The sequence below is a fragment of the Copadichromis virginalis genome, linkage group LG8 (genome assembly GCF_057382275.1).
Source record: "Copadichromis virginalis isolate Kocher_CV1m ecotype Utaka linkage group LG8, C_Virginalis_male_GT1.1, whole genome shotgun sequence".
Lineage (NCBI taxonomy): Eukaryota > Metazoa > Chordata > Actinopteri > Cichliformes > Cichlidae > Copadichromis > Copadichromis virginalis.
The window spans coordinates 569,037-589,791 of NC_140625.1; the positions used below are offsets into that span (position 1 = coordinate 569,037).

General features: G+C 40.4%; 1 protein-coding gene and 1 long non-coding RNA gene across 4 annotated transcripts; one reads left to right on the forward strand and one right to left on the reverse strand.

Annotated features, from left to right (window-relative positions):
* Positions 1–396: 396 nt before the first annotated feature.
* On the reverse strand, positions 397–20,159 carry LOC146702461 (uncharacterized). Of its 3 annotated transcripts, none has more exons than XM_085465341.1 (28): positions 20,022–20,159; positions 17,240–18,039; positions 14,617–14,678; positions 14,280–14,318; positions 13,827–14,171; positions 13,390–13,616; positions 12,973–13,148; positions 12,721–12,765; positions 10,062–10,137; positions 9,828–9,929; positions 9,692–9,726; positions 8,805–8,957; positions 8,504–8,632; positions 8,257–8,295; positions 7,591–7,716; positions 6,949–7,075; positions 6,169–6,339; positions 6,050–6,084; positions 5,651–5,815; positions 5,408–5,542; positions 3,821–3,859; positions 3,599–3,739; positions 2,920–2,999; positions 2,772–2,792; positions 2,288–2,541; positions 1,164–1,280; positions 968–1,089; positions 397–875 (listed from the first exon to the last, which is right to left on the reverse strand). In XM_085465341.1, exons 2-28 carry the CDS (start codon positions 17,756–17,758, stop codon positions 801–803), a joined length of 3,555 nt encoding a protein of 1,184 aa, XP_085321467.1. In that variant the 5' UTR covers positions 17,759–18,039; positions 20,022–20,159; the 3' UTR covers positions 397–800. The 3 variants fall into 3 exon arrangements, with proteins under 3 accessions (XP_085321467.1, XP_085321466.1, XP_085321468.1); XM_085465340.1 differs by having other exon boundaries at positions 2,772–2,795; XM_085465342.1 differs by lacking the exons at positions 397–875; positions 968–1,089; positions 1,164–1,280 and having other exon boundaries at positions 2,499–2,534; positions 2,772–2,795.
* Positions 13,120–13,609, forward strand: LOC146702462 (uncharacterized). The gene is made up of 2 exons (XR_014921832.1): positions 13,120–13,185; positions 13,526–13,609. It is a non-coding gene; the product is annotated as an uncharacterized LOC146702462 (long non-coding RNA).
* Positions 20,160–20,755: the final 596 nt, after the last annotated feature.

A 20,755-nucleotide genomic window follows, 5' to 3' on the forward strand; every position in this document is an offset into this window, starting at 1 on the left:
TGGAATTTTTCCTGTATTCATTTTTTTTACATTTGTTTTGGTTTTTATTGCCTTTTGAGTCAAAAGTCTCCAGAGGCAGATGCTTGGTTTCCTGGTATTTCAAGACATTAATGCAATGGAAAGGGATTTAAAAAAAAAGAAAGAAAGAAAGGAAACAGTGGAAAGTGAATCTCACATGAAGCGGAGGAGCTCAGAGTTCTCTCACTAGTCTAAATATCTTCAGAAGTGAGTGCAGATAGTAGTGGGAACATTTACTCAAGTACTTAAAATACATAAAGTCTGTGTTTCAGGTAGGTGTTTCCATGTTATACTAGATTCTGCTATTGTCATGGTTGGCTGTGTGGCAGGCGAGCAGAAGCGGTGGACGCAAAAATGCAGGACTCTTGGAGACGGGAATAAACTGAAAACGCAGCTTTATTGCTGGAAGAATGACTGACAAAATAAAACTTACAAAAGGAAAACAAGACTCTAAAGCGAGGTGCTGGAGGACTGGACATTACAAACACACAGCAGGTTGAAGGTACGACGCGACAGGGAGCCCAGGAAAACACAGGGCTTAAATACACAGGGGAGTAATTAGGGAATGGGCGGGAGGGAGGGAGACACAGCTGGGAGAAATCAGGCTAACGAGACAGGGGAGAGGTAAAACTGAACACACTGACATAAGACATGAACTTTCAAAGTAAAACAGGAAATAAGAAACAAATCACAAAACCGCAAACATATCCACAGTCATCCAGGACACACATATATATACACTCTGCACAGTTATGTGTTAAAAATACAGTAGATCAGGTCCATCAGTCAGAAACGGAGCCTGGAGACGTCTGAGACAAAGCTTTTGTAGCTCTTTGTCGACGTTCCTCATAATATTTCTAAAAAAAAGGGAAAAGTGAGAAAACAAACATCGTTAGGCCAACAGTGTGATTTTGTGTGCTGAATCGTGTATATGTATGTGCGTGCGTACCTGCAGGTTGTCGTAGTGTTTCTGGCTGCAGCAGTGGAGTTCCTTGGCGGTCTTCTCATTCAGGCAGAAAACAGAGCAGATGTTACAGAAAAATCCTGATTTAGGGACCACAAACTCCTGACCTGCAGAGAAGCAGAAACAGGAAGATTAGACAAGTATTAACAACACATTTGAATTTAGAGTGTGTGTGTCTGACCGATGGGGCTGTTAGGGTTGAACTGAGGCAGTCTGAAATCTGCTACAACACACGGAGACTGAGAGCGAGATCGCTTTGCCTCAGCTCCGACAAGCTCCCTCCTGCGTTTAGCCACAACTGAAAATGAAAAGAGCGACACGTTAATCATCAACGAATCTGCTACAGGAGCCACTGGGTTTATAACATATTTAAACATTCAATTATAACTCAATAATAATTGAACAAATGATTTCGATTTACTTGAAAAGCTGAAACGTTCATCGGCCACTTTATTAGGTACACCTGTTTGACTGCTCATTAATGCGACTCTCTAATCAGCCAATCACATGGCAGCAACTTAGTGATTTAGGTATGTAGACATGGTCAGATGACCTGCTGAAATTCAAACTGAGCATCAGAATGAAGAAGAAAAATAATTTAAGTCACTTAAACGTGGCATGTTTGCTGAGCTTAGCATTTCAAAAACTGCTGATGTGCTGGGATTTTCCCACAGAAGCATCTCTAGGGTTTACATAAAACCGTCTGAAACAGAAAATATCCAGTGAGTGGCAGTTCCCTGGAGGAAATGCATTTTTGAGTTTAGAGGAGAATGAAATAACTGCTTCACGCTGACCGGAAGGCCAGAGCAAGCCAAACAACCACTTATTACAATGCACAAGAGCATCTCTGAACGCACAGCACATCCAAGACTGAAGCAGATGAGCTACAGCAGCAGAAGACCACACTGGGTTCGACTTCTCTAAGCTAAGAACGCAAAACTGAGGGTACAATTCACACAGGCTCAGCAACGCTGTAAAATAAAAACGCTGCCTGGTCTGTTGAATCTCAGTTTCTGCTGTGACATTAGGATGGTAGGGTCAGAAATCTTGGATCCATCCTGCCTTGTATCAAAATCTCAGGCTGGTGATGGTGTGGGACATAGTCATCGCACCAACGGAGCATTTCTTAAACACCACATATATAAAATATATTACTACCACCAGGCTGAATGTCTGTAGCACAGTGAGGAGCACAAATATGAGATCAGAGCCACAAAATATCACAACTTGTCTTTTTATATTCACTTTACTGTGTTTTGGCTGTCAGAGCGGTGTATTTTGCTGATTTAAAGCAGCTCTTTGTACCTTTAATGTCGGCCATGCTCCATCCATCATTCTCCTCTCCCTCCTGTGTCTCGTCATCAGGACACTTGGGCTCTGGCTGCTGTCCAGCAGGGGCGGCTGCAGCATCGGGCTGGGTCCCTGCTTCCTCCTCGGTCCTCTGGCTCTCCGCCTGGCAGTCACCTTTGGTCACTGCATCAGTCGATTCTGCGGTCTTCTTGGTTTTCATTTTGAGGTTGTCACCAGAGTCTTGCAGACGCTGTTTCAGGCTCTTCAAACTGAATTTGAAAGCAAAGATGCCAGTAGGTTACCACGAAAAGAGGTTTGTTGTCACAAAATGTTCATGTGAAATAAGAAATTCCATTTCAAATTCCTAATCTAGAGTTGCTTATATCTAAATCACATGCTGCTCTTTTTGCATCTTTGGGAACTGTTTACTACAGACGACCTTGAGGAGCGTATGGTATATTTGACTCTGCCACTAAAGCTGAAAAAGAAAGATACTCACGACTCAATACGTCCAGCTTTACTGCTATGAAGAGGAGAGAAAGAAGCACAAGGTCAGACAGACATGAAGACACTTTAAAGAAAATGAAGAAACACAGTGTAAAATAAATTTCCTCTTTTTCTCACTTCTGATCGTGGGACACACTTACCAAGCAGATAAATAGTCCTTGGTGACTTTGCTCTCCATCACCTGTGTTAATCCACCAGGTTCGGCCATCTCAATGCATATCTGAGAGAACAGAACGGATATTTGAGCAACACAGTGGTACTCAATGGGTGTGCTACAGGCACGATTTGTATTGTACAGGGCGATAAAGAATTTGTCCTGGCGAGTTTCTTTACTGCCCTGTACGATAGTACAAGGCAAAGAAAAAAAAATCTTGGAGTTTTAAACTTGCAAATGGGAAATAAGTGCAAACATATTTCTATACTTTTGCAAAGTTTTGATTGAACAATAAAACCACTGAGCAAGAAACACTAAAAGAATAACTTAGCGCTGCCTCAAACTGCAGGGATCTCCCCTGCTCGATGGGCCAGGACAAAAGGCTGAACAGGTCATAAGATTACTACTTGGTTGAGAACTTGGTGCATTTCAGGCAGTCCTTCTTCACCAGTGTTTGCAAAGGCATGTGTAATTCAGATTGCCTGCCGCAGGGACTGTCTGTACATGGAATATTTAAACTTGCTCAACTCGTGTTAAAAAACCACAAAGTCTCCTTCAGACTCATTTAAAATGTTTCTCAATATGAAAAGAACAGCAGACACCATGACAAGCCTTGCAGCCTTCTGTAAAACATAAAACAGTTGCACGTGTTTATGAAATCGTACCCTGTTGGCAAGCGGCAAGAATCTGACAAAAGCAGCGATGGACGCCACCACTTCCATGATCATCATGACAAGGTCCACATTCACCTCGGAGACCTCCACACTCAGCAGCCGGTCCTCCAGAGACTCCGACTCTGGAACATGCTGAAAAACAACCAGCGTTAAGATCAGGGAGACCCGAGCCTGCTGCTTTTACAAGACAGATTTATGTGACTGCTGCCTTACAGTGGTGCTCCATTTCATCATGCTTCTATACATGCTCTCCTGTGAAAAGAGCAGAAGATGAAAGGGGATTACATCAATCGCTGATCCTCTGTTTGTACAATAAATATTGAATAACTCTCCTCCTGGTTAGAGTGTTTTTAATCTTCTATTGAGCACATTTAATAAGATAAATATTGGACTCCACTGTAAGTGAGAAGTGACTCGATCCTGGTTTGCATCTTTGTGGCAAAGGATTCATACTTCAGGACAGTAACGACACAACATATAACAAGGTTTTGCAGGAACTATTTGATGCTATTTGAGTCTCAGTGTCAGGTCTGACGGTGCCCCGACCGGCGCCCTGTGTGTATGTGTGTGTTTGTTCTCCTCTCTCTCGCTCTGTTTCTTCCTCTCCTGCTCCGCTGCGATTGGTACGCGGTCGCGTAGCAATGGGAGATCTCCGACCCGGAAGTGCTGCCGCTCTGAGCTGCTGTCCCACCTGCGACTGATTCCTCGCCAGCTGCTGCCAATCATCCACCGTCGTTGGCAGAGCTATTTAATGGTGTGGCTGAGTGACAGACAGCGCTGGAGTATTGCACCAAGCCTGGTAGTGACTCGAGCTCAGCAAGGGTAAAGCAAGTGTTTGATAGCGGAGGGAGGCTAATCGTGGCTGTTTTGCCTTTTGCCAGGAAGCGAACGAGGCGGAGAGACGGAAGGAGAGACGTCACTGATGCACGGGAGTTGTGTGGACACACGAGGAGAGACGGGGAGAGGAGCACTGAAGGGACTTGCACTATGGATAACTGTGGATTGGCTTCACTGTAAATAAAGACACTGTTCAACTTTAACGAGAGGTCCGCGTCTGGGTTCACTAACTCACCATCCTTAACACTCAGTGACTTTCCGCAACAGTTGTCAGACCTCAATTCCTCTTAACATGTAGCTGTGGAGAGAGCTCTCAGAAAGCTCCTGAATAGCTAGCCCACAAGGAAACTTGAGAGGGGAAACGCTGACGCTAGAAGGTTAGCAGCGACTGAAGTTTCAAAATAAGTAAGGGCATTACTTAATAGTCAGTAAAACACTCTGGAACCTATGTCTGGGTCTTTAAAGTTTACACGGGGCTGACTTCACAAGGAGCTCTGTGGAAATTTAAAGTGGTGGCGGAATGACGTGGGTTGTCGCCTACGAACAGAAAAGTGGATAAAGTTCATGCAGCTTTTGTGCTGCTGTTGCAAAAAGGAAGGAACAAATACAGACGAAGTAACAATAAATAGTTGATTTGAAATTCATGCATATTTTTAGTTTTTCCATTTCTTATTCAGATATTTATCAATGAGTGACTTATATGTATGTATATATTGTATATATTGTGCTATTCCTTACTTCTTGTATCTGTCTGTGTTACTGTTTGTACTGTAACCAATATATTTCCCCCAGGGATCAATAAAGTACTCTGAGTATTCTCATTCTAGTAATATTAGCCCAGAGAAGGATGATGCTGTGCTCACTCCTTAGAGGAGAAATCTGTTTTGATTGGGATCTGAATAGTTTGAGTGAAACAGGAGCATGCCCCCGATTTAACAGCCCCCGATTGCTCCATTTTCATACCTCACTTGTACCAGGAAGCATGTCTTGTAAAACAATGTGGATTCTGAGCGTCCACTCTCCAACAGTAACTGGATTTTTGAGGTAATCCCTGGCGAAATCGCAGCACGCATCCCAGCTGTTAAAAAACACAAAGGCCTGGAGGGGAAAAATGATGCAGAGGAAACATTCAATATCAATCATTAAATTGAATTCAATTTGCAAATGCAAATTTCTCTGTATCAGCCTGCTGGGTCTACTCCTCACCCTCCTCTGCAGTGATAAAACGATTATTTTGTAGTACAGAGTCTGAACAGTCTGATCAGGGACGTAACGCCACACCAGCTTGGTGACATCCTCCTGTCTGTAGTTTCCTTCTGGCAAACCGGTCAACATGATGGTGGAGAACGTAGAACCTTGAGATTGGGCTTTCTGCAAGACACAAGGTTCAAGAACCAAAGTTTATTCGAAGAGAAACTTTGCGGTACTTTTTAAAAAATATATTATTATTACTGAGCACATAGAGAAGACAAAATGAAACCAACTTTAGCAGAAAAAAAGAAATGTGGTTTTTGAGGTGAGTATTTGGAAAAATGGACACCTCTTGGTATTTACTCAAGGATTCCTGTTTAACACATGAAACCTGGGTTTATAAGATGCACTCACCTCAATGTCATCAGGTTCACTGACAGTTAAATACTCTAGAAGTGTAAAACAGACACAGTTAGTAACAGTCAACACTTTATATCTGGAGGTTAATTTTAGTTTCCAGCTGTTTCTCTCACCTGGGATTGTGAACCAAGGAGAGACAGTGGGGAACACAAAGGGACTAGTTGTCATTGTGATCCAATATGGTGAAGTGCTGCGTTGTGGGATGGTAATATCTTCTGTTGGGACAGTTGCACCATCAACAGCAACCTCGCTGTCTGGCAAAGCTTTGTCTGGCAATCTTGGTGCTGCACAAGCAAAAATAAGTTTTGTTAAAAGTTTTGTGGGGGAAAGAAAAGGAAAAACGAGTGGTGCAAAACAGGTTTTTAATGTTTACAATGATCCAGTAATATCAATGTTTTGACTTTTATTTGAACTTTAAGCACCTTTACAGATACCCAAGGTATCATAGACATCAGAAAAACAACGATTAGTGGGTTAGATCAAATGCCAGACTGAAAAAGTGCAGTTTAAGTAATGGCTCTGGCTCATGTGTCTGGGGCAGAGACAAGCAGAAGGAAATTGACCACTGATGGAGCAAAGATTTCTGGAGGGGCCAGAAAAGAGGTCAGAGAGATAATAAGGCAAATGAGCATCAAAGGATTTGTGGGAACCAGAATCACAGTGTTAGTGGATAAAAGTTGAGGGAATGTGTCACAATGATTGATTGTGAACAACAATAAATCAGCAGTTTTGTCTGCACTTTATCCACAGCCCAGGGGAGACCTGAAAAATCTATTCATGAGTGTTTCACAAACAGAAAGCGAAAGAAAGGTCTGACCTTCCATTAACTTAACCCATCTTTTTGTTTCCGTTTAATTCATATTTGTTTAAAATCCCATTTAAAAAACACTTACGCAGTGAGGTACATCCACACTGTGGTATTTTCAGCCTTGACAATTTGTGGCCGGTGGGCCGTTTTAGAAGGCTGTACCAAACGCCAAGGCGATCAGCATCACGAAGAGACTGAAATTCGATAAACACCTGAAACACAAGAAAGAAAATGTATTCTGAACATTTTACCTTCACATTGTAAATGTTAGAAAACAAGTGCTAAGCACACGTGGAAAGAGTGAACTAAGTACAGCTTTATTGTGGAGTTCACTGGATTCAAGAGTCAGAAATCCTGGCTCAATGATGCACTGGAGCCATGCTCAACATGACCCCTGCACTAATGCTGTAATGTGATAAATACTAGTGCGCATGAGCATATGAAGAATTGCTCAGCGAGCAGCTTATCGGCAGTCTCTCTTTACTATCGCTATAGTTTTGCAGTTGTGCTTTCCTCAAGATAAGTAGCATCCAAATCTAGACACATTATCTCTTTTGAAGGATGGATTTATGAAGGTTGGTGCACGTCCTTTAGTTTGGTGTGCAAGCGGTTAATCTGTCAATTTTTCTGTATGGTTAAGATTACACTTACACAAGCACATATCTCACACAGCCTTTCACAGACTTCTAACACATGCACTTGTTGGCATTTATGAGTGTGTTTATACCTTGTTGAGAAGAGGCAGGTAGTTTCTTACACAATCCATTTTTTTCAAAGCTTCTCTGAGATGCCGGGACTCGCCTGGCGAGATGTTCCTGATGTAGATTAATCGTGCTCCATTGTCAGTCACTTGCTGCTTCGAGAAAACCGGGTTAACGTGAAAAAACAACAACCCCACAAACAGTATGACATTCCAAACATTCTTATACTACAGCTCCAAGATCAAGGCCATAAGTTTGCACTTATATTCACACAGCAGGTATGCACCCTGGCAGCTATCTTCATTTTCCAAACAATTTATAATTGCAGCTCTCGCTGTTTTTGATAACACTGGTTGAAAAAGTATTTAAACTAATGTACACACAGTGCCGTGGAAAACGCATTTGGCTCGTTCCCAATTTCCTAATTTTTTGCACAAGTTTCAAATCGTTAAACAAATGTTTAAAAAAAATACAAAATGCATTTTTAAATGAGGATTTAATTTATTCCAGGAAAAGAGTTCTCCAAACCTTTCCTAGCCCTGTGTGAATATCTGAAAAAACGGGTATGTCCCCATTTTTCAAGGTGTTTTGACTTGGATGTGAGTGCTTCCAGTTATGACTTTATACTCTGACCAATAAATCTAAAGGTATTCGAGTGCAGTCTTTGTTTCTGAGATATGTGCGTTACTTACATAGCATAGCCGTTTCATCAGAGACTTATAAAACTCAAGCTGAAAGAAAAAAAACAGTTCAAAATCATTACATCACTTCGGATTCGGTTCGATTTATTTCAGCTTAAAGGTATTTTTTTCTACAAAAAGAAATATTTTTTACATTTATAATCACACTTTAAATAAACAAGCAGAAACAAATATTTTCAAATAATTGTAATAACATCTGTCACAACAGTAGATTGCATTATCTACACACAGTGCTTACCGGCGTCATTAAAATGTTGCCCTTCTCAACCTGCAGTCGAAGTTTAGAACCACTGAGAATAAAATCGTGATTTTCTGATGCTAGCACGATGTTTTTAGCTGCCACTGCTGTCGGCATGAGGGCAAAAGCCTGAAGGAAAAACAAACAACCAAACACTGATTTTTACTGAATAACCATGAAGACAGGCACTCACAAAATATGTATTAACTAACTAAATGTTAGTTAGGTCGTCTTAGAAAAGAGATTTAGAGCGCCATTAAAATGAAGGTCATAACCCAGCCCAATGCAAACTGGTGCTTACCATGCGTGCCTGTGGTATAACGTAGATCGTGTCGTCGTAATACTCAAATCGGTGTCGAGTGAGCAGACCGGCGATGTCCTCCTCTGCGTAACAGCCATCGTGATACTCTGGCAGGTTGCTTATTAACAGCACCTTGTAATCAAGCGAAACAAGCTGTGCAAACGAAAAGAATTTCAGGATCAGTTCACAATTGCAATGGAAGAAATTCCAGACAGAAATCTGAAAAATGCAAACATTAACTTATAAACCTCACTTTGAGCACTGTCTACAACTATGAACACAATCAGGTACCTATTACAAAATGTTTCTGATGCTAATTTTCCTTTACTTCTTTTTTTCTTTCTTTGTTTCACGTAGTGCAGCTCTACCTTGACTCACTGACAAAAAAGGCAGTAAGAGTCAGCTATGAAAGTACTTTTCATTTAAGGTGGATCCATAAACAGTGATAACTGATTCCCAAAAGGCAATGTGTAAACAGCACTATTGCACATGTCAAACTTGGGAAGGAAAAACCTTTTTAAGCACTCAAAACCACCATGTCCTGGATGACTGTGCATATAATTTGAACATGTTAAACTAGCTTTTCAATAAAGGAGTTTTAGTATGTGTTAGTACATGAGATAATTGTTTTATTACAATACTAAATTGGTAACCAAGAATGGTGCAATTCTATTGGTGTCTATACTGACTACAAAATCTCTGGTATTGCGACATCCCTAGTGAATTTTTAACATTTTTCTACATTTACACCTACTTGAGCGTCACCTGACAATGAGATATAACTACAAACTTGTAAAACAAACTGAACTATTTCAGATCAAAACTTAACCACTTTGATAAAGCATGTTTTTCTTACAGGTATAATTGAAGTGTTTTTTTAATGTTACCTTTGAATTGGGAAGTTTGACTGTCTTGAGACAACCTGTGAAGTGCAGAGCAAAAGAAAAACCAAAAAATAATTATGAAATAGAAAATATCTTCACATTGAGAAATCTTTCATACAGATCTTTGGGGATTTCTTACGGATTCTTTCTGGACGCAGTTGCTCTTGTATCCGCTCCCAAAATGTTGGGTGGGTAACAGCGACCGGCTGATCCTTTGAGATCTTCTCTGCAGTCACAGAGTCTTGGAATAAAGGAAATGTAGTTAAGTTCAATAGTGGTAGTTTAGATAGGATGCAAATTACCCAGCTGATCTAAATACAAATCTGCGTGGTTGAGGCCGTTTCTGCTTTGGAAGCCAAGACTTTTGGCTCACCGTCAACTGCAGCACCTTTAATTGGTTCAACAGCCTCCGTAGCCTTGGCTGTATTTTTAGGTGCCACTGCAGCTTCCTTACAAACACACACACAACGAACATACATTAGTTTGTATTACTACCAAAACTGTTAAGTTACTACATTCACACTAAGAATCATACATGAGCACTTGTCATGAGCTTACAAGTATTTACAGACAAGTTGGAGTCTTCCATGCAAACCACAAGCAACTGTGGCAACTTGCAAGCAACCAGTGCGATTCCAAGGATGTTTTCAGTGCAATGTGTATATATAGATTTAAAAAATGCATAATGCAACACAGCAAAATAAAAGTACAGTGTGTATGCTTTCATAGCATTAGACTTGAGCGGAAGCTTCCTGACATGGGGATGACTATATAAAAGCTCAGTATAATCCAAAGTAACTATGAATTTGAGGGGTGCGAGACTGTAGAAGAAATGTAAGGATAACCAACTGACTTTAAACCGCATAATGAATGCAGGACTACAACCGTGAACGGACAGTATATTTATAGAGAATTGTAGCTACGGTGCATAAATATCTATCTTAGATTGCAGAAGCAAACCAGGAGACAAACAGGAGAGGAACTTTCTCTCGATTCACAAGTAGGTCAATGAACTCATCCATCTATAACAGTGACAGGGGCGGATCTAGAAGGGTGGTATGGGGTGGCAAGTGCCACCCTAAAATGATCCCTTGCCACCCCAAGTGCCACCCCAGTTTTGCATATGACAGTGTTGTTTATTAAAATAAGACAGCATTAACAGTTTGAACGTAGTTACAGTCAACAGTGAATATAAATGCTAAAACTGAAAATATTGCATAGTGTTCCCCCCTCCACCATTAACAAATGGTTCAGCCCATAGCAGGACCGGCTTTTTTCTTGTTTTCAGTAGCAAGCGATGCTTATGATTGTGCCAGAGCACATTCTGAACAACACCATGGGAATTTCGCTTTTTACACAGGTGGGTGGATGTTACACTCTGGAAATGGAAGGAAGGTGAGTGTTATTAACCCTCTGTGGTCCACGGACACGCTGCACCTCCAAATCACATGACTGATGTAAGCTGACACAGCAACAAGCTGCAGCCACGCTGAGTTTCTATTTCAGCCCACATTGAAAATTCGGACTTCAAAGTTTTTAAATTTTAATTACAGGCCAGTAAATCCAGAGTTATGATAATATATATAAGCCACGCTTTGTTCTAAATACTGTCGTCACGTTTTTGTGTGTGTGTGTTTTAAGCGTTTTGTAAGGACAGCACGAAAACAGTAAAGAAAGAAAAAAAGCCACCACCTTCCTAAATGTACCATGTCGACCAATTAAAAAAACAGTCAACGCGTGGGATTTGATTGTTTAGGAAGAGGGAAACGTTTTAGGAGTGACGGTAACGGCAGCGAGACAGAGCAAGCAAGTGAGAGAGAGAGTTTTTAGATGTGGGAGATTTGTGACGTTTAGTGTGGAGTGTTTACTTAGTGTGTTGTCTTGTGTAGTTCTGTTGTGTAGTCGTTTTGTTTTGTGTGTCAGTGAGGGCACTAATGAATGTCACAAAGGCACATTTGCAATGTAAACACTGTCACTAAGTAGAAAACCAGCGGAGTGATACAGCTGCTGTTATCAGGCCTGCAGGTTTGTCCCTGTGCTGTTCTGTCTTTTGGTGGACAAACTTTTTTTTTACTGGCACACATAGTTTGTGGGGCATCTTAGTGCGACACCTAATTGTTCTCTCATTTTAGTTGTAGTAATATTTTTAAATTCTTATACAAAATGAAAAAAAAACAAAAAACGGCAGGTGTATCGGCTGCATTTTTAGATAAATAGTTGTATATGTTTACAAAATGTACAATTTATATTTGCATTTCAAGTTATAAAAATATACTGTGGTGTTTTTTTTTTACAGTAAAAACATACTACTAGGATTTTACGTTCTTTGTGTGGTTTCAGATCAGTAATACTAATGCAGTATGTCAGTGAAAAAAACAACTAAATTCAGTTGAGCTGAAAAGAATGACACCAAACAAGGCAAGGGGAACAAAATAAAATGAAACAATCTGAGGGTGAAATACAAACGTAAACTCAAAAGGAGTCAAAAATGGCCGATTGTATTTCAGACCTCAGTGGGTTCATCCAACAAATCATGAAAAATTAGGTTTAAATTGTTGTTCATGACAGTGCAGATTTCTGACATTTTGTGTCATTTAAGCTGTAACAATGTGACTGTTTTCTAACAGTGTGTCTGGATTTTATACTTGTTGGGCTACATATTTATTTATTATACAGGCTATACAGAAACTCACATGTTTTATGTAACTAAAGTGTGTAATTATGTGGGCTACAGACAATAATTAAGTTCTAGACTATATTTATATGAAAAACGTGTATACTTACTGCATTTGAATTATTCTAACCATATGTAACCACCTGCATATGTGTTTGAAAAATAAGAAGGCTTCGATTTTGCCACCCTATTTGATTTCTTTGCCACCCTAAGAAAATTTCTCTAGATCCGCCCCTGAACAGTGAACAAATTTCAGTGTACATACCTGTAATTTTGACCTAAACAAAACAACTGACTTAGTTTTTCAAAATGTTTTCTCCATAGCAGAAATCACATCACTGTGACAGAGACTACTTACAGTCCCTTGTAGCCTCACCATGGTCGGAGGGGAAGATTTGCCAGCCTGTGGAAACACAGGGAAGAAAATTATGAACAAACCAAATGCAGATTTCATCATGACAACTTGACTCAAACTATCTGCTTGTATAAATCTGTGTTGAAAGATTTAATCTTGGTTGTGTGGCATCAACAATCACGTCATCTGTCACTGATCACATTATAAATTGTCCAAAACTGTGCATTCATGAAAAAAGGCATAATATGAAGTCACCTCTGTCTTCTCTGTGCTAGGCGTCCCTTTAGTTGTTTCTGGAGATGCAGAACGTGAGGACGATGATGATGATGTTGATGGGGACGACTTCATCTTGACTAGCTCAGCCAGCAGGGCAGGAGCCAAAGTTTTGACGACAGTCTCCAGGTCAGACTGGTTTGATAAGGACTGGAGAGCTAAAAGACCACAGGTGCAAAAGAGATTCACACTTTGGTGGGTGCCAAGTCTCGAAAATCATCTACCGTTTCTGAAAGTTTTATAATAGTAGAAAAAACTATGCTGACATTTCTGGTGGCACTGGTCTTTATTTATCCTTTACATTAGTAAAGTTAAGGTTGTGAGGGGGGAGGAGAACTTTGATCTTAGAAAAACTAATGAGTACATACAAAAAAATAAAACATGAAGCAATTTTCAAACCTGATGTTTCCAGCAGTTTCTTTGCCAAGATCTTTGAGCTGCTTGACTTCTTTCGCCTCGGAGATGACCTCTCAGTCGACGATCGCCTCTCCCAGCTTTTCCTCGGTGATGAACGTTTCTCATCTCTTCTTCTCAGTGAGGATCGTCTCTCGCGGCACCTTGAGCGTGATCGATATCGTGAAGAGGAAGGACGGTCATACCACGAGGAGTCAGAATGAGACCGGGACCTGAAAAAAGTATGGATCAAAGAACTTAATAACTCAGAAACATCTCAAAGCACACACCCAGCATGGATACAAAAGGTAAATGCTGTCCACCAATTAAGTTTTTTCAAGTTGATATTTTTATATATATGTTATATTTCACCCTTTAACAATCCACTGGAGAGCTAAATCTTCTTGATTGATCCTAGTTCTCAAAATGTTTGTTGGACAGACCTGCGATTGCGTCTGGACCTGTACAGAGATCGTGATTGGCTTCTGTGTCTCTCCCTTCGGCGGCTGCGTGATTGAGAACAGGAATGACTGTTCCTCCTATTCTGCAAGTCACGGTGGCGACGTGGGCTGCCGGAGCGGGAATGGCTGCTTCGCCTGTCCCTGCTACGCTCCGAGTCACGATGAGTGCGGGGTCTGCGAGAGCGGGAAAGCCTTCTTCGCCTGTCGCTGCTTTGCTCCGAGTCACGATGACTGCGGGGGCTGCAGGAACGGGAACGACTCTCATGTCTGGTTTTCTTCTGGGAAGTCTCAGCAGACGTTGCGGGAGAGGGCTTGGCACCTGACGCACTAACAAGTGCATTAAAAAGAAAAGCACAGTTAAATGAAAGAAAATGAAAGGCTCCAATGCTGGCATGTTTTTTTATTCGCCAAATGACTTCAAATGAAGATATTTACCCTCGCGGTGATGCTATTTCACCGTTCCACTCTGGGTATCTGTGGAAAAACACAGGTACATTTTTGTCAGATGTTGCCAAGTAGAATGTCCTTAAAAATATATTATTGTTCATTAATTCAAAAACTTAGAAATGTATTCAGCCTTTTAACAATAAATCATTAAGGTGCTTTACAGGAACGCAACAAATATGACAAAGAAAAATGAAAAAATACAAATGAACAGTTCTTAGGAAGCTATCCTAGCATTACAACCCCGACATCATTTCGGCACAACCATGGTTGCGCTGCCCCAAAGATATCGGTTCATAATCACGAAGTACAGAGAAGAAAGACTGACTGCTTTCGCAGAAGTTTGCAGTTCTCGATGTGAAGGCTGGTATTCTGGTGGGAGACCCAATCCTAGTGGTCACAACAAAAAACAAACATTTAGACCAGATTCATTATTATCAGGAGCAATGTTTGTCATTGACATCACTTGCTGATAAAAAGGTCACTAAACTTTGCAGTGGCCTTAAAAAAAATCTTAAAATATTAACAGTTAGTCCTTCACTGAACGGAGAAGCATTATAACATTAGCCAGGAGCCTGGATTGCACTTAGAAACCTTCATGGGCCAAAAACAAAACAGGAACAAATAAGCATGACACATTATACCTCTCCTGGGATACAATTTTAAAGATGAAATTATTTAGTATATATGGAAAACACAAGTCAAACATCTGACTACAAACAACCAAAACAAAAGGGTCATCTTAGGCTCTGGATTCTGGACTCTCAGGCTTAGGGGTGGGTTTTTATAATCGATTCATCGATTAAAATCGATTCTGGCTTGGATAACGTAAAATCGATTCATTAAAATCCTGAATCGATTTTTTAATATAAATTTATTTTGCCCAAAATGCCAGAATCTCAGGTGACATCTCACAAAATTTCAAGAACCACCAAACAGTTAAGACAGTAAATGAGAGCAGGAACACGGCTTCTGCACATAGACTTAAACACACAGCGCGACCCGCGGATCAGAATCAGTGAGATGTCGCCTTTCTCACGGTCGGGGCTGAAAGCCGACAGCTCGCTGATTCTGATCTGTCGGCGGGTCCGCGCTGTGTGTTCACGCCCTTTATGAGCCGATTCTAAAGCTGTTAGTTTGATCTCTCTCCAAACAATATTGACCGAACCAGCAGCAAAAGAAGATCCAAACGCTTCACATAAACATCATCATGAATTCACTCTGACTTTTACTGTTTTGCTTCCACCGCGATGCACAGCTCTCTCTCCCTCTCTCTGTACTTCAAGAACAGTTTCCCTTTCTTCATTATTCGCTTGCTTGTTACGCACAAGTCTACCGCTGTTTACAGGCTGTCGGCCGCTGTTTTTTTCCCTTTTACCTTCTTCCGAAAAGAAAACCTCATTTCTGCTGTTCAATACTGAACAAATTTAAACTTTTTAAAATTATTCAAAATGTAAAACGCTTAACCGTGTCTCTAATAAAACCGCTGTAACGTCAGAGGTGATGTTCATATGTTGATTAATGGTTTTCTTTCATTTTTGATGTACTGCAGAATATTTTTATAAAATCCCAGGCCAGGAAAATCACCTTCATGTTTTTCTGTGTTTTATCTTCAGCTACTTTGACACAAAAGCATCTGCTGTGACGCTTACACCTGTGATAAAGTCTTGCGTGTGTCAGCTTCCTTTTGATTGATACAAAAATATGTAAATGTACTGATCTGAATTATAATATTTCTGACTGTCAAAATTTCCCAGATTTAAATCGAATCGAATTAAATCGAATCGTGGATCGAATCGATTCGGGACCTTGTGAATCGGAATTGAATCGATTCTAGAAATCAGTGACGATACCCAGCCCTACTCAGGCTCTTCTTATGGCATCAAAATTTCCCAAGGTTCCAAGAAGGTCGTCTCAGGAGAGGCCAAGTTTGGATTAGGACAAAATGCACCACCTATGTTGATCACAGTTAGAGTAGCGACAGGAAGATGATGTTGAAATAGGCCAGAAGAGGAAGGCGCTGTTTCTTTGACGAGGAGCCCAAATGTGAAATTTGGTGCAGCAAAGGAAGGCACATCCATAAAGAGAGATTCAACAATCAGTCAAATTAAAGCTGGTGCTTGTGTAGCTCATGACTGGGCGCTGCGCCCAGGGTGCTTATGTTTGTGGTAGTAAAAGTCTTGTGACACCGAAACACTAACTTAAAGTATGAGCAAAGAAAATTAGTATAACACAAAAACAAGGTGCCTACTGATATAAAATAAAGGACCAAACACACTATTGTTCACTCTAGTGACAAAAGACAAAAAGGGGAACTTTTACATTCAGCAACAGTTCCAGGAAAAGCAAAGCTGAATGAGCACTGTGGAACAGTAGCCCAAGGACAGAGACAAATGAAAAAACAGCCCTCTTCCAACATTTTCTGATGCACAGGTTCTTCATGCTTGCAGATTCTTCCTCATCACGTCATCTGAGGCCTTGGCTCCATTGTTAGCAAATGCCTTGAATGTCTTCGCATGGGTTTACATCAAGTCAAAAGACATTAAATCTATCAATTGCAAGTACAGACCACTGAAGTTTCTGAAGGTCTCTTTGAAGTAGTTTTTTAAATTACAACATCTGGTAGACATATAGTTAAGTTTAGTCTGGACTGTAATCCTTCAAAAGTTCTGTTACAGAATACTGAATTGCAGAAATATGGGAAAATGTGTCCAAATGTTTGCAGTCCAAGTTGGTAGTCTTCCTACAGTCATCATTATGCAGTAATAGTGAATAAAACAAACCAAATAAACTTTAAAGTAGCATCCATGAAGCTTTTTCAAAACCAAAATCCTATAATGGCATTCAAAGTCAAATAATTAAAAACAATCCCAAAACAAAACAAAAAACATTGCGTTTCAAATAAATAAAAACTGACTGAAAGCAAAAACATCGAACAATCTTCGACTTACCTTCATCTGATTACATTCCTTGTTACATAGAGAGCAGGTATGCGGAAAGACCCTAGGTGAAGTGGCAGTGTAGTCTTGCATCTGGGCCAGCACTGGGATATCCTCTGTCACTTGTAAGGTAAAAGGCAGGTTGTCAGGAGTGATCTGATCTTCAGAGTATGAGATTGGATGTTCCAGGTCCTCTTTTTCAAGTCCAAATTGCATAAGGATGTTCACAGCTGTTTCTGAAGTAGACTCTGCAGAGCCCACAGGTTTGGACTTCTTTATGTCCTCTTCCATTGAAGTCTTACTCCCTTCTGGCCTGCAGCTCATTGGCATAGTTAGCAGTGATGGGATTGTTCCTCCAGATTTTGCAGGAGACGCAGATGAAACTCCAGAAGAGCTAAAGCTGGACCCAGGCCCAAGATGAGGAGGTGTCTTATGAGAGTCTCTCTCTGCCTGCATACTCGACTGTCCATAGCGCCCCTGGGCTGAACTTTGTTTCCCAGAGGCATAGGGGTTATATAAGGGATGGGACATGGTGTTAGCAACCTTCAGAAGGTTTAGTAGACTGATGGCTGCAGCTGTCAGGAAAGGGGGGTGTTGTAGATATAAATGGGGCGCGTGTATTGGTTCGGCCACCAATAGCAATGGCGTTATTTATCTGTGTCAACGCAAGGCGGGCTTTCAGCTGAGCCAGCCGCAAGCATGCAGCTTGCTGTCCGATCAGTAAAGAGCTCCCTGGGAGCCTACCATGTAGGGGGCTCTGTTTGTACCCTGGTGCAGGAGAAGGGGTGTAACGCTTCGATGGCAATGGAAAGCTGGAAAGTTAAAAATAAAGAAAACAAAGAAAACAGGTTAATGAGTTGTACTGGGCCTCAGAATCTTGGAAAGATGAAATCCACACAGATGGACCTGGACTGGTGCAAACTGCCATAAGTCATGAACACATCCTCCTACCCCCTAAACATGATCGCAACAAGCAGGATTCACTGCACTGTTAATGTTAGCTATGTTATATTGCTGCCTCTGTTCGGTGGTGTCGAGCCAAACGGACTTTAACGTGTGTTTGAACGAGCTGACGGTTCACTCGTTAAGCTGAAAGAAAGATGCTTTAATCACAGCAGTCACACATGTGTCCACTGTACCATCTGGGAACTCTTCTTGTGTAGCACTCGTAATAACACAAACACTAAATCCTCCTTCTCTGGTGCTGTTGTGTAGCAGTGTGTACACCTGAGACTGTCACCTGTCTGTCTGTCCTGCACTCTCTCTCTGTTTCTTTCTCTCTGATTGTGGAATAAAAGTATGAACGTGTGTTTATAAGTTACACTTGTGTCTGAATCCTGCAGCTTATCACACATTTCATTTCCATGTGTGACAACTGCAAGTGTCCAGAGTGAGGACAGACTGAGGGACCCACTGCTGCACATCATCTGTGAGGCTTTGCAGCCCTGATGATCCACCAGGACAAACTCAGCAGTGTGTGAGGAAGAGGAGGAGGAAGAGCCAGCAGCAGCTGACAGATGGAGAGAATAGACAGACTGTTCCCTGTTTGTGAAGGACTGCTAGGAAAGTTTAACATAACTGTCTGTGCTGAATCAGTCTTATTAGGTAATGTTCAAATAATGTTATCATCCCAGTGTTTTCAGTGTGAGAGAAAGTACTCAGGGCCTTCAAGTTACAAACTATGAAAGGCAGCAACAAGTTCAATGTTCAGAAACCTAAAGTATGTATCAGCAGCAGAATGGAGCTAAAATAAATGTTTGTTTCAGTTCTATGAAGCTTTGAGTATTTTGGATCAGTAGCACTGCTGTGTTTGTTGCATCATATTGCTGTAATTGTTTATATGCTTTATATATTCTGAGCTAAGTTGATCTATAGTGTTACATCATATTCTATAAGGATGTTATGTGATTGTAGACTTTCTGCCCAGTTTGACCCATTTAGCAGAAGTCAGCCTGTTTAAGGCTCTGATATCTATTCTGTATGACTTAAAGCAGTTATGACATGGTCTGATTTTCTCACCCAATAAAGGAATATTTCATGTATCAGTCTACTCTTCATTCTATCAGACACAGTTACCACAGCTCGCACATTTTCTTTTTACACATATATGTAAGCATTGAGCCAAATTTAGTAATGCCAGCATATTAAACGAACAATATTTGTCTTTTCTATATGATACATCTATATACACACTGTCAAACATACTTGTCTTTGAGTGAAGATTTAAGGAGATAGGAAATATAAATAATTGTAACTTGAATCTTATGGCGTTATTTTTGTGCCACTATTCTGAGCGCAAGTAAAAAGAATTTGAGCATAGTGGCACTAAAATAACGCCATAGAATCTTTACTGAAGCTCAGTATTTGACACAGAGTTCGAACTCACTGCTGTGATAACTAATAATGATTAAGATAATAACTATCATATTGGCCATATTATATTTACATTACCAAAGTAAGATGACTTTAGTCTCATGAACAACATGAGCTAATTGTTATTTACTAGCTAATCTTAAAATGACTGTTCAGTACAAAAATGAAGCCCAACAATCATGTTTTACAGTCGTGTGGTCTCAGCCTCAGATACTTATCACATCACACAAAGCTCATGTAGAAACAAATGAACAAAATATGTTCTACTCCGTTTCTGTCAAACAAAGCTGTATGAAACGTTTCCCGCTTTTAGTATAACGGTTGATAGGCAACCTGGGCAGCGCGAGGGAGGCTAGACCGTCCCATTTCACAAGCCTACAAGCCTGTTTTTGTTTTCTTTACAACAACTCGGTGTACATACCGTGCTTTATATGTGTGTAATCCCTTTGTTCTGGTGTGCTCAAATGTATACTCGCAAAAAACTTCTTGCAATCTACAACTTTGCTAACGGAAAGTAAACGCTAAACGGTAGCCAGGTGACCCAGCGCAACGATTTCCGTTTCAATGGGCTGCCTTCAAAATAAAAGCACGAACGGAAACGGCAAATTTCAAGATACTGTAGTAATTCCACTAAAGCATATTATTAATGTTTTGCTTTTATTCCACTTGTTTTGTAGTGTATTGCATTTATAAAATGAGGTTGCTGTTGTAAAATGTGTGACTTTGGGATATCCTTTAAGTGTGTGAGCTCTCATAAAAAGAAAAAAGAAATTTGTGGGATTAAAATATAATTACATTTTATCAAGAATCAAGAATCGCACTAACTGTGACATAAAAAATGTGGCATTTTACCCAGCTAACTATTTTAATTGGAATTATGTTTTGTAAAATATATTTTTTGTTTTTATTTTTTGTTTTTGAAGGCTCTGATAGGATAAATTTCTTAGACAACCAAGAAATTGAGGCACTAGTAGCTAACACTGTATTTTAAGCGAAAGCATAATTCTGGCAACCACTACCAATCAGCAATCAGAAAACAAAAATAAAAATAATGATGAGGAAAATGCAAATAGTTTACTAAAGTAAATGACTCAAATACAGTGTTAGCTACTAGTGCCTCAATTTCTTGGTTGTCTAAGAAATTTATCCTATCAG